Raw genomic sequence first — 13,615 nt, forward strand, 5'->3', positions numbered from 1 at the left:
GTATACAATCATCCCCATCTCCCCCAAAACACTTTTCAGCCATTTCTTGTTAAAAATTTTTTATTTCAAGTCAATCCTTAATAGGATCAAATTCGCAAAATCCTACACTCCAATTCGCATATCTCATTACCCCTTTTTAAATGTCAATCAAACAATTCTGATTGTAGTGTCCAATTTTTTAATAACAAACTGCATACTCTCAAAACATGTTTGACCACATTATATCATGTCAACTTTATTATGAAGTAGAAATCTGGCCTACATAAATTATGTCAGAAACCTGTCCTTCATAACATATTACGCAATCCCAAATAGCACAGGAAGGAACATAGAGTAACGTAGAATAACATGGTCCTATGGCGGTCTTAGAATAACAAGGTCCTATGGCGATCGTAGAATAACATGGTCTTATGGCGGTCGTAGAATAACATGGTCCTATGACGGTCTCAGAATAACATGGTCCTATGGCGGTCGTAGAATAACAGGGTCCTATGGCGGTCGTAGAATAACATGATCCTATGGCGGTCTCAGAATATCATGGTCCTATGGCGGTCGTAGAATAACATGGTCCTATGGCGGTCTCAGAATAACATGGTCCTATGGCGGTCTCAGAATAACATGGTCCTATGGCGGTCTCAGAATTCAATATAAGCATTCTACTGACGTTGAGGGAAAGGCAGCCCCATAATATATAGGATAGCCTCTAATCGTTTCGGGTTTTAATGTCACTCCTTAAATTCATTCGAAAAAAACTTTTTTAATATTTAATTTCTATTTTTTTAATATCATACTTAGGGTTTTTCGGAAAATTGGCTGCCAAAAATACAGTTTTTGTATGTTACAATTTTTTACTGGAATAGCTGTCATCACTTTCAATCTAACATCCTATTTTGCTGCGATGAGGTCCCAAATCAAAAATAGAAGAGGAGGCCTTCCACCCTTCAATCACTTCAGTTTATACAAAGGGCATTACAATTGGCGATTTCCATTCGAAAGAGTCATTTTTTGGTAAACTGCGAACATCGGTTCGATTCCAGCAGCCCACATGATCTCTGGGATATAGTGTTAGTGTTGCTCTTTACTTTAATTTCAAAAAGTAAAGTTTCTTTCAAAATTAAATTGTTTGCATAAATATGAGTTATTTTAAAATTCTCTTGACCAAAATATCCGTAAGATCCCGAGTTCAATGCATGACAAGATTGTCTTTCTTCAAAGATTTATTTACGAACCCGTTTATATAAAACGATCAATTCTGTTTCAGTGTAACCCCATCTGAAATTTTGCGACCGCTATCGAATAGTTACTATTTGAAAGATAAAGATGGCTTTAAACGATTGTTTGCCTGTTAGTTCAAGCAAATTAATGATCCTATGTCAATTCTATATTTTTGGTCAACCTTCTTAAGACCATAGGCGGGCGTGCCTTGTTTGCCTCATATTACAGGCAATCTAACGGTCTTATGTCAATTTTTAATTCTTGGTCAACATGATGCCTGAGACTCTAGGCAGGCATGCCTTTCCAAAAACTAACCTGACAAGTATATGTCCAATAAAAGAGTCATATATACTCCTGCCATTTACCCGTACAGCCCCAGCCATTTAAACATTTGCCTCTCAATTACTTGAACTATCTGTCTTGAAAAGCCAAGACAGATAGTTCCAGTAATTGAGACGCAAATGTTTAAATGACTGGGGCTGCACGGGTAAATGGCAGGATTATGCATGACTTTTTATTGGACACATATTTGTCAGGTTAGTTTTGGAAAGGCATGCCTGCCTAGAGTCTCAGGCATCACGTTGACACTGTTATCTACAGTTATTTAAAAAGAAAAAAATACATAATATATATATATATATATACATAGTTATTTAAAATAGAAAGGCATTTGTGTATAGAGGTTCTGGAGGTCAATCGAAATATATATTTTAGAAATCGACCAAATAGCCACTTAAATTTTGTGGGAAATCCTGTTTGTTGCGGAGGGCATTTGGTACCTCTTTTAGCGTCATCAGGAGCTCGATACGTCCTCTCAAACCCCGCTGCACTGCTTCATTCAATTATTCCTTAAGTTCCCTGTTCTTTTAAGATGTTTAAATAAAAGATCAAATAGGGATAAAATCCTTTTAATAACAGTGGTTCACAAACAGTGATAAAATTTCACAAAAATACTAAATATTCCGGTCACATATGCAGTGACCGTCATCAGTAGTAAAACTAAACTAAAACAATTAAAAACAATAGTTTTACTATTGAACAATAGTTTTAGAAAGCTAATTTTACTGCAGATGATGGTCACTGCATATGTGACAGAAATATTTAGTATTTTTCGTGAAATTTTATCACTGTTTTTGAAACACTGTCTATTAAAAGGATTTTGTCCCTATTTGAATTTTTATTTATGGTCATGGAAAGGCAGTGTGGTCTCCGAAATTATTTAAGATGTTTTTATTATACTGGATTTGAAATCTAAATATCTCTCTCTCATTGTTCATTTGAAATTGCTACTTAGCAAGACAAATGGCTTCACCTGGCACCCAGATGACTCTAAACGTTGATGTCCATGTGTCTATGTCTTAAGCCACGTCTTCAGCAAGCTAGAGCTAATAGTTGCCCTATCGCATATGGAACTTCATTTTTAACTTCCATCGGGTGGCGCTTAATTTTAATCGTATCTAAAAAGACTTCCATTCGAGTAACTGGCGACCCAGGTACATAGACCTGGAGTACCAGGTACATAAACAGTAACAGGAGTTTTTTCAAGTGATGAAAGGGATGAAGTATTTGAAAAGAATTTTTTAGGACCGGAAATTGAAATAAAACGTATTCTTGTTTCATTTTGGGAACTGTCTGCTATTTTGCATAATATTTTGCGAATTTTTGAACTTTATGGGGGCATGCTGGGATTTTCAGTCAGAAATTTTCCAGACTAGGAACACTTGATTTTGTACCAGTTTGGGCTTAAACCACTGGATTCAAAAGTATTTGCTGAAAATGTGGAAACTCCTTATCATAAAAAAAGTGATGGCACTTAAAATATCATTCTTGCAAACGCCTATCCTGTTGTAGGAATATTGAGGTTTATGTTGTTTTCTTCATTACATCAGATGGTTTACAAAGAGAGCCTTCTTTGTTAAGTAGTCAGAAAAGTTACTATTAGTCAAAAAAATTTGAAATTAAAATTTCAAAATTGATGTGGGACTCTAGTATAAAAAAAATTAAGAGAAAAACTTAATTTCAAAATTTTATTGCTCTATGTCTAAAACCATCACAGACGGTTTTATAAATCATACCCAACTGGACACAACTAAACTCAAGAGCTATAAAATGATACCCATTTAAAAACTGCAGTACTTTAAAACAAACTTCTTTACATTTTACGCATCGAAATTCACAAACAGTAATATAAGTCATAAAGTTAGACAAACTAAGCAGCTTCAAAGAACAAGATAAAGGGGACGAGAAATAAGTTAAAACATAAATCAGCTAATCTTTACGAAATGCTATAATCACACCTAACAGTCCATCTGTCCAATCAGTTCAGTAGTCAAATTGGGGTTCAGCCCCTCCCCTCCAAATATTTGGAAACGTTCCAGCGAAGTGTACTTTTTATTAAACGTGTAAAACATTTCCATATAGGCCAAGGTGTGTATCTGACCGAAGGCCCAGCTCTTTTGAGTAGAATAAAGAATTCTTGTTCCCTCTGTATTTAGTCCCAAATTAATGTACCTAGAGTTATATTGAATACGTTTACAATTGTAGTTATATTCAATTCAGCGTTATTCTTCTGAATTAACTGTGTTTTTGTTGTGTGTGTTTGTTTGGCAATATATTTCGTTTATTTACTTTGGCTTAATTCTTACACGATGGATCTGTCACAAATACCCTAATAATTCACAAGGAGGGGGGGATATAAACCCCCCCCCCTTCCAGGAACACCAATAATGCACGGAAGTTCATAATTTTGCGATATGTGCAAAAGTTTGACACTTGTCTGGCAAACAATTTTTTTTTTCAAAACATCTCCAGCCTACTTTTACGAGCAAAAATTTACGTGGGAAATTTACCTGGAAAAATTTACGAGCACGATAATCCTAACTTGATGTCAAGCTATTTTTCTTTAGAGCTATCTTTATTTCAGAGGTGTAAATATTTTGTTTTGGGATTGGACAGCTGAACCGCAACTACTTTGAAAAAAATGACTAGCAATACAAAGCTAGCTACAAACTCTACAAATAAGTTAAATTGAATCACTTTTGCAAGGAATAAAATTTCAGCCGACCAACAAGGTCTGCTTCCACACTTAGCTGCGACTGCCTGAAACATTTCGAAGAGGAACCCCAAGCACTTAAAGTTTTGAGTCACTTAGTGGTGAGTTCAAAAACCTAGATTGTTAGAAAATCATGCTCTGTGAATATCAATACGATAAAACAAAGAAATATGACTTTAAGGCCAGGCTAAAAATAACCTTCCTGATACAACCCCATTTCTCTATCTCTCTCTAACAAGTTGTATTGTCCCTTAAATGTTTGACAAATAAGTATGTCGAAAGCAGGCTAACAATTTTGAAAAACCATTTATCTTTGCTGACAATACGACTCAGCTTACAAAAACAATTCTGGTTTAAAAGAATTCACTTTAGTTTGCAATAGACAAAAAGTCTTGTAACAAAAAATAAACAGCATACACAGACACAAGACAAAACCAAGGAGAAATAAGATACAAAAAATGAGATCCCTATTTACAAAAAGTACTTGTAAAAATTCAATATTGGATAACTGAAACTAGCTAGGCAGAAAGTACTCAACAAAAATGAAGTTAGGTGCACAAACTTTTTCTCTGGGTCAAGTTTAGCTATACGAAAAACATTCAAATTCTGTCCTAAATTGACTTTTGAAAAAAAATTTTTAAAGCCCTTCTAATTCATTTTAATCTCTTAGGTTCAAAACTAATGAATACATCACTTTGTAAACTATATTCTAAGATATTTCTACACATGTTTCCATGTCTACAGTTTTTGCTATGAGGGCGTTTGGACCCAGACAAAAACACCAAAGAACCGCAGGTTGGAGGAGAGGAATAAAATAGCAGCCGGAGAGGCAGTTTTACTGAGAAATGTATGTTTTAAAAATATTTTTCAATATTTTTTTAAGTTCCAAAATTCCCGACGTTCTTATGTGACTACACGTTGACTCTACCCAGTGACTGAACTTACGAAAAGTCAACTACAATTCAATGGTGAAACGGTCAGAGTAGCTGTGACTACGGAGGGTAAGACGCTTGATGATGACTGCAGTTCAGCCATAGGCAACAAAACTCTAAGGTCCGAACGCACTCTAAATATCAAGTTTTTCTGCCTTGATTCTTTGATCCTTTGATGGTTGTTAATGATCGGTTTTAATTATCAAATAGTTCTATATTATTTAAAAATATCAATTATAGATGAGCTGATAATATTTCTAGTTTCCAGAGAGTAAAAATGGGAGGACTGATTTTTACCTGAAGGTTCATTCACAATGAGATTTAGAAACAACAAAATTTAGCAAGAGCTAATTTGAGCCAATCAGAGTTTTTCACGAAATTTTTCAGCCAATAAGAAAATCCTAAGAAAAATATGATTGACTCAAATTAGCGTTAGCTAAATCTCAGTGTTAGTAAAAGATCATTGTGAATGGGCCTTAGCCTATACAGTCTGATATTTAAGCTCTACTAATCTGTTTACCTGGGCATTTAGGCTAGTCTTAAAAATATACATGGATACCTTAGATATTTCATATGTGTTTTGTAACTGAACTTTCGAAATTTAATTTTGTTAATTCGAGTCTTACATGTATTTAAAAAATTTTTACATAACATAGTATAATTTAGGCTTCCTTTTTAGACTTAATAGCCATCAGTCATCACAGTCAATTACTAAAACAATTGACTTTGTAAATTATTTAAACGTGTGGAACTCTTTCTCATTAGAGGGCCCTTGGACATAATTTTTTATTTTCTGAAACCCGAATTTGTGATCATTAAAAATACTTGTTATGAAAATAAAAAAAAATAATCTCGACCACCGACACTATTTGGTGTCAAAAAAAGACAAAATCAAGTTCAGTCGTTCCCTGCTCATTTGGTTTATCCATAAGAACTACAATCTAAGGCGTTCCGAGAGTTGGTGGTGCCTGAGGAAAAATCAATTACAGCATCCTCCTCCCAACTCAAATATAAGCAAAAAAAGTTCAATCAAAGTGAAAATTTTTATCAAAGCGAGCAACCCCACGGCCTCACCCCCCTCCCAACACGGCATCTACGGCAGCTGCCCCTGTCCCCTCTCCCCTTTGAATGGCTATGACTACAATTAAAACCAATCCCTAAAATGTAAAATAAAAATAATTCCCTAAATTTCAATAGATTTCAACATTCTGTTGGAAAACATAATTTAGAATTTTTTTTTTTAACAAAATGGTGTAAAAAATTCCACATTATTATTATAGATGTCACCACGGATATGTGTTACCAAAGATGTAATCACAGACATGATTACCATAGATATGTTTTATAATCGAAATTTGGAAAAATATCTGTTTTATTCAAGGCTGGCGGGAGTTAAATGTTTTTGCGTAGCAAAGTCCAATATAGGCATCATCTCTGGACTAAACAGTCATAAGCCACTACTACCTGTAGGTATACTTAAAAGGTACAATACTTAAAAGTTAAAAGATACTTTGATATGCAAAGAATTAAAAGCCTCATTAAATAAAGATATACTTTTAATCAGTTTGGTCATGGCCGACTTTTATTCAACTCGGTAATAAATACAATGTGGGAAGTGACAAGCAATATAAATTTCTGGTTGTAATTATGGTAATGAACCAGTTATTTGCATCTAAGAACATAATTTTCAGTTTAAATAAAGGTAGTTTGACTCGCATTCTACTAAAATTCAAAAGATATACTATTATAAAGTATGCCTACGCGCTATGGAGACTTCGAAAATTTATAATTTGTGTATAAAGAGTATTAAAATCTAATGTTTAATTGCCACAAAGTAAATGTCTTCTATTAACCATTTAACAGAAACCACTAACCCCCCTTCAACTGCCTATAAACTTAAAAAACTTTGTTGCATGCTGACCAATGGTCTGCGTTGCGCAGGTACCGGCCTCCTGATTCACTGCCTTCAGCTAGGAGTGCAGGGCGTGGTTGGGGGCACATCATCCAACGCTTCCCGTGTTTTCCCCCCAGATTTCTCCAAAATATGGATTTCTTTCAGTGCCTATAGGTTATGATGATTTATCAATAACGGATGACAAAGAATGTGAATAGGACAGTGCCGGTGAAAAAGCTACACACTGGGAACAGGTGAACAACTTTGCATTTTTCAAACACAATAGCGTAAAATCAGGAGACTTTAAAAGGTGAGGGGTGGGCAAAATGTATTCTTCAATTTCTAAGGGGCAGCAATTTTGTCGTTTTTTCAATCATTCAGTAATAACACCAAAAAGGCCTATTTAATGAAAATTTCCAAAACAATTATTTTTCAAAATCAAGGGGAGCAGACCCCCTGTCACCCATCCACACCCCCATGACACCACTGATAGAATATCTCATGGGGAAAAGAGTCTAGTTGATTTTTGACGTTTTCTGTGTTTGAATGTGGAGAATACGTTTAAGTGAGTTTGGAAAATGCCCTTTGAATGTGAGTTCGTGTTCAAAACTGGTCAAATCAGATTCTAAAAGTATCTATTAATTAAAAGAATTTTAATGTCAAGTGTCAAAAATAGCGTATATACGTAGATGATGAAGAACGCGCTCCCCAAGCACAAATTGCTGAGTACGGAGACAGATAAGACCAGTCAGAGTTGTAGCAAGGTATTAAGTAATTCGAAACGCAAATATTCTTTATTTAGTAGGACCACCTCAAATAGGCTGGAAAGATAATATAAGAAAGGACTTAACAGATGTGGGAGTCTCATTGGAGGTAGCAAAGCCCTCAACAGCGTGAGCTGAAAAAAGACCTTACGTAGCTATGCTGGTCTCGGGTGGCTTTGCGCTCCGACATGCTATTAGCAGCGGCATGGCAGATAAAGTTTATACAGCGCTCAATCGGCGTAGTTAAGTCTTTTATGAGATAGATTCTTATGCTTAGCACGGCCACAATAGCAGTCTATACAAAACAGAACAATTATTTATTAGTTTATTTTTCTGCCTAGGGCTATTTACCGAGTCTGAATATTTTCTTCTTCAAATTTCTAGGTTAAAATCTATGCAGTGTTAAAAAAAATGAATTCTTGGATATCTACACTGTTAAACTACTTACTTCATTCAACATAACTCAATGAAAACTATTTACAAGAATCTAAATGCTAGCACACTAGAAAAAATGGAAGCTAATACTGAAAGCTCTTTAATGCTAGATGACGATACACTGACATCTCTTGGATGGATGAGGACTTCGTCAATGACATGGATGACTCCGTTAGTACACTGAACATCTGGTCGTATTACTCGAGCCCGAATCCCATCACGCTCAATGTAATAATCTGCAAATAGAACATGGAATAAAAAAAAAAAAAAAAAAATTTAAGTTTCTGATCGGCCACACATTAATTTTAAGTTTCTGATGGGACACATTTAAGTTCATGATAAGCCAAGTGATTTGAATTTGTCAGCCTCTTAGCTCAAGTATATGGGGTCAAGACACTCGAAGTAAATTCCAGCCTGCATGTGCCTGTCTTAGCCGTGTAGTTAATACATTGATTACTATCTCCGTTTTTGCCTGTAGTATCTGTTTGTGTGTAGTTAATATCTTTATTTTACCTTTTTTTTGCTTCTAAGCTCAACCAAAAGGGTATGTAGAAAATATATCCGCACGTTGTAATTATATCGATTCCTTTCCAAAATTTTGTAAAACTATACAATTCAAAATACAAAAAGCTTAAAAACTCGTCATTTTCTCCAAATACACTAAAAAGTTTCTTCCTACTAGGCCTGCCTAGAAAAATCAAATTTGTAAGACTAAAACCTTGCCTTTGACTGCTTGCTTGACTCAAGATTCGTAAAACTATATAATTCAAATTAAAAAAAAAAAAACAAAAAAAACAAACAGATCTCCAAATGCACTAAAAAGTTTTTTTTTCCAACTATGCCTACCCGGGAAACTCAAAATTTTGTAAGACACAAAATGAGAGCATAGGGTAGTCAGGACACTTTATATCTTGTGCTCTGCAAGGAAAACACAGCCTACATTAAAGTGCAAGCAAAGGACCGTGCCATTATGATCGTCAGGAAGTATTACGGAGACATAAATCATTTTAGATATAAAATAATCTTAACTGAAAAATACTGTCTTTTCCATAGCTACCCTCACCTCTCCCCCTAAACCCACATTCTGAGTAAAAATCAATAAGTTATATGATAATTGGTCAGATTTCGATTGTACTGTGTCTGAGATTTCTAAAATGCAAACCCAAAATTTCACATTTGTATGCATTGACTCTTTGCTATTTAGCATTGGTGTTAATAATCGATAATGTCTGCCCAATTACTCATGCGATTGTCCAAGTAAGCCATTTTCACTGAAGAAGTTCTAAAAGTCAAGGAGTATGTGACACTGATAAGAGAGGAAACTCAAATTTATTGTCAAAAAAACTCGACATCTAGCGTTCCCAAGCAAAATCATAAAGCTAATAACGAAACTTAAATGAATACATATTCATTTTAGCTGTATTCTTAATTTACATTTGGCCAAAGCTAAAATACCAATTTCTGCACGGAAGAAATCTTCCCGCAGAAAAGATTTTTTCAAATAATCAAACAGTTCGTGGTAACGAACTGTAAGTAAGGAGCGACCCGGCTCAATGGTAACCGAAACTCTAGAAAACAGGTTTTTGATACCAATAGATACATCAAAAGAATCAAATTTCAATGCTGAATACAAATATAGTGCTACCCATCAAAAGTTACGCGCCTGAGAAAATTTGGCTGATTTTCAAAAAAAAAGGGGGAAAGACCCCCTAAAAGTTATAGAACCTTAATGAAAATCACACCATCATACTCAGTGTATCAGAGAACCCTACTGTAGAGGTTTCAAGCTCCTATCTACAAAAATGTGGAATTTTACATTTTTTGCCAGAATAAAGGTCACAGATGCGTGTTTATTTGTATGTTTGTTTGTTTTTTTTTCCCCATAGGTGATCGTATCAACCCACTAGTCCTCGAATATCGAGGGAGGACTCATTCGAACGGAAATTAAACGTTCTAGTGCCCTTTTTAAGTGACCAAAAAAAAATGGAGGGTAACTAGGCCCCCTCCCACGCTCATTTTTTTCCCAAAGTCACCTGATCAAAATTTTGAGATAGCCATTTTGTTTAGCATGGTCGAAAATATGATAAATATGTCTTTTAGGATGACTTAATCCCCCGAAGTCCCCAGGGGTGGGCTAAAAGTTATGAACTTTACCCAATGTTAACATATCGTATTGGTTATTGGGAAGTATACAGAAGTTTTCAGGAGGTTTTTTTTCTGGTAGTGGGAGGGAAGGGTGGGTCGGGGGTTATGTGGGAGGATCTGTTCATGAAGGAAGTTTTCATGGGGAAGAGAAATTGCCATGAAGGGGGCGCCGGACTTGCCAGCATTATTTATTGGTTATTGGGAAGTATACAGACATTTTCAGGAAGGATTTTTTTCTGGAGGGGGGGGCTAGAGGAGGGGTTTACTCTGGAGAATATTTTAATGGAGGATGTTTCTTTGGGGTAAGAGACATTTCTATGAAGGGGGCACCGGATTTCCAAGCATTATTTAAAAAACGATCAGAAATTAAATAAAAAAAAACAAGTTTTTTCAACTGAAAGTAAGAAGCAACATTAGAACTTAAAACAAACAGAAATTATAACGTATGTGAGGGAGTTCTCCCCCAAGTCAATACCTTGCTCTTTACGCTACAGTTTTTCTTAGTGCTTTCAAAAGAGCTGTCTATTCTAATTAAACGGCCTTTGTGATTCAGGGGTTTGTTAATCGAATTTTGTTTTAACTTTTAACGTAAAGAGCGTGGTATTGACTAAGGGGAGAACCCCCTCATATACGTAATAAGAAAAAACAATAAAAAAAACAAGCGATACGGCTCAATAGTAATCGAAAATTTTAAAAACGGAATTTTGATGTCAATAAATGTATCAAAAGAATGTGTTTATAATGCTGATTCTAAATATATAAATTTTATTAAGTTTAGTATTACTCATCAAAGGCTACGAGCCTGAGAAAATTTACTCGATTTTTTAAAGAGGGGGAAACATCCCCTACAAGTGAAAGAATTTTAATGAAAATCACACCGTCAGATTCAGCGTATCAGAAAACCCTATTACATAGGTTTCAAGCTCAGATCTGCAAAAATCTGCAACTTTGTATTTTTTGCCAGAAGAAAAATATACGAATGAGAAGTTAGTTACGTAAGTTAATTTGTAAAGACATCCATTTAGCAAAAGAAAAGTAAAATTTTTATACAAATAAAAGCTGCATTAACTAAAAAGCGATCAGAAATTAAATATAAAAAAACAAGTTTTTTAAACTGAAAGTAAGGAGCGACATTAAAACTTAAAACGAACAGAAATTATTTTGTATATAAAGGGGCTGTCCCCTCATCAACGCCTCACTCTTTACGCTAAAGTTTGACTCTGTCTTACAACTTTATTTTTAAAACAATAAAAAACTTTAGCGTAAAGAGCGAGGCGTTGAGGAGGGGACAGCCCCTTTCATATACGGAATAATTTTTGTTCGTTTTAAGTTTTAATGTCGCTCCTTACTTTCAGTTTAAAAAACTTGTTTTTTTTTATTTAATAAGTATAAAAAAAGGAAAACAATGCGCACAAACGTCTGAAAAGGATTCTATTACGAGAAAAGGGTGAATTTTATATACTTCGGCTATAATTATGTGGAAAAATAGGGAAAGTTTACATAGTTTGGCTATCAGTTCCTGGACAAAAAGCCTTTTTCTCTATAACAAAGGGGCCCTTTTTCTTTCAAACCATTAAAAAATAGCAATAAAAAGGGGGAAACCACAAAAAGAGGAAGCTCAGAAAGAGAACAAACTCAACTTTAAGCAACTACGGGATATAAAATATCCAAAACTACCTTGCTTTATATCTCCAGGCTCGTCTAAAAATTAGGATGATTTATAATTATAAAAAATTGAAATATTACTAAAACCTGTCAACTTTTTCCAAATCTTGGTTCTAAAAGACAATCAGATGGTCAAAGATGATGCCATTTATTCTATAATTGTTATTATTATAATAAACTTGAATTACTTCTGCTAGACTTAAAAAGTTATGGTAGCAAAAAGCGGCCAGGTTTGGAGAAAGCTGCCAATAAGAAAAAGTTAAAATGATAAACTATAATTTTTGGATGACTGAATTCTACTGAAGAAAAATGCAAAAGAACTTTGCCTTTATTAAATAACGGGGAACTTGATAAAAATAAATAATTTAATAATATCAAATAAATGGGTTGCAAAACTTAAATAAAAGAATACTAAATTTGAATCTACTTGGAAGAAAGGAGACTTTAAAATATTCACTGGAACAATTTTTGAATGACTTGTATTTACTTTAAATAATTTTAATTTAAAGTAATTTTAATTACTTTAAAACAATTTACCTAATTTTGGAATAATTTTAATTTAAAATAATTGTATTTAAAATAATAATTTGTGAATGGTCGTTTTCGTTTATTAATATAATTGCAAAGGGTCGATAAAACAGACACGCTTAGCAATAAAAAAACACCCCCATACCACATTAAAATCTTTTAAACGTTATATTACCCCTTTGCATACTTTATCATTAAATTATGTTACTAAATTCGAGTCTCCAGAAAGTGACTCAAAATGACAATGAGAACAAAAAGATTTACACAGCTTATGTAGTTTAAGATGAGTCGTCAAAGAGAAAAAGCTGATTCCTTTATTAATGCCGTAAAAAATATGTACACCGACTTAAACGAGGGCCTACTTACATGGTTTCCGGATAATATCAAGAAAAAGAAAAACAGCCAAAATTGACAAATTGTCAGTGCCATGCCGAAGATGTTGTATCTGACATTTTCAAACTTCTAAGATGATTGCCAAAACTGTTTGCTAAGCTTTTCTAAGGGGGGAATCAGCAGAGATATGCTTGCTAATTCACACTTTGATTCTCCTGATTTACATCGCCCTGCAGATACTCACTGGTTTTTCACGTTGTTCATGAAATTCGCTACCATTGGTAGTTCCAAGTGATTTTTACGGAATCTGCCCGGCAACTTTGCTCTTTTCTAACCTCTTGGTGACATTGGCAAGTTTTCTCTGCGTAAATGGTGCCTCTTAGTCCTCTATTCTGTCCATTACCTCTCTTCAGCCCCGGGTCCCTCACCAAGTACCTTACCACTATCTAGCGTTAACTTAAAGTGCTATTTTAAAACATATTAATTAATCTTTTTTATGTGGCTTTTCTCTCATCTTCTTCTGTTCCTTGCAGGTGCGGGAGAGTCTTATTTTCTCCTCCAAAGTTTTCCACCTGTAAACAACGTAGTTTTTTGGGTTAAACCATATTGTTGAATGCCTCCAGTTAATTCAATTTTCTCAATAACAAATGCC

The 13,615-nt window shown here is 34.5% G+C and overlaps 1 protein-coding gene across 1 annotated transcript in view; it reads right to left on the reverse strand.

Moving 5' to 3' along the window:
* Positions 1-7,277: 7,277 nt before the first annotated feature.
* Positions 7,278-13,615, reverse strand: part of Fas1 (fasciclin 1 Fas1 domain-containing) — a 168,031-nt gene continuing 161,693 nt past the window's right edge. The window contains exon 12 of the mRNA XM_089107228.1: positions 7,278-8,528. Coding sequence (XP_088963354.1) covers positions 8,335-8,528 — 194 coding nt within the window. The 3' untranslated portion in view covers positions 7,278-8,334. The remainder of the gene's footprint in view (positions 8,529-13,615) is intronic.

This window comes from Artemia sp. Qi Xiang Cuo, chromosome 21 (assembly GCF_049724085.1).
Source record: "Artemia sp. Qi Xiang Cuo chromosome 21, ASM4972408v1, whole genome shotgun sequence".
Taxonomy (NCBI): Eukaryota; Metazoa; Arthropoda; class Branchiopoda; order Anostraca; family Artemiidae; genus Artemia; species Artemia sp. Qi Xiang Cuo.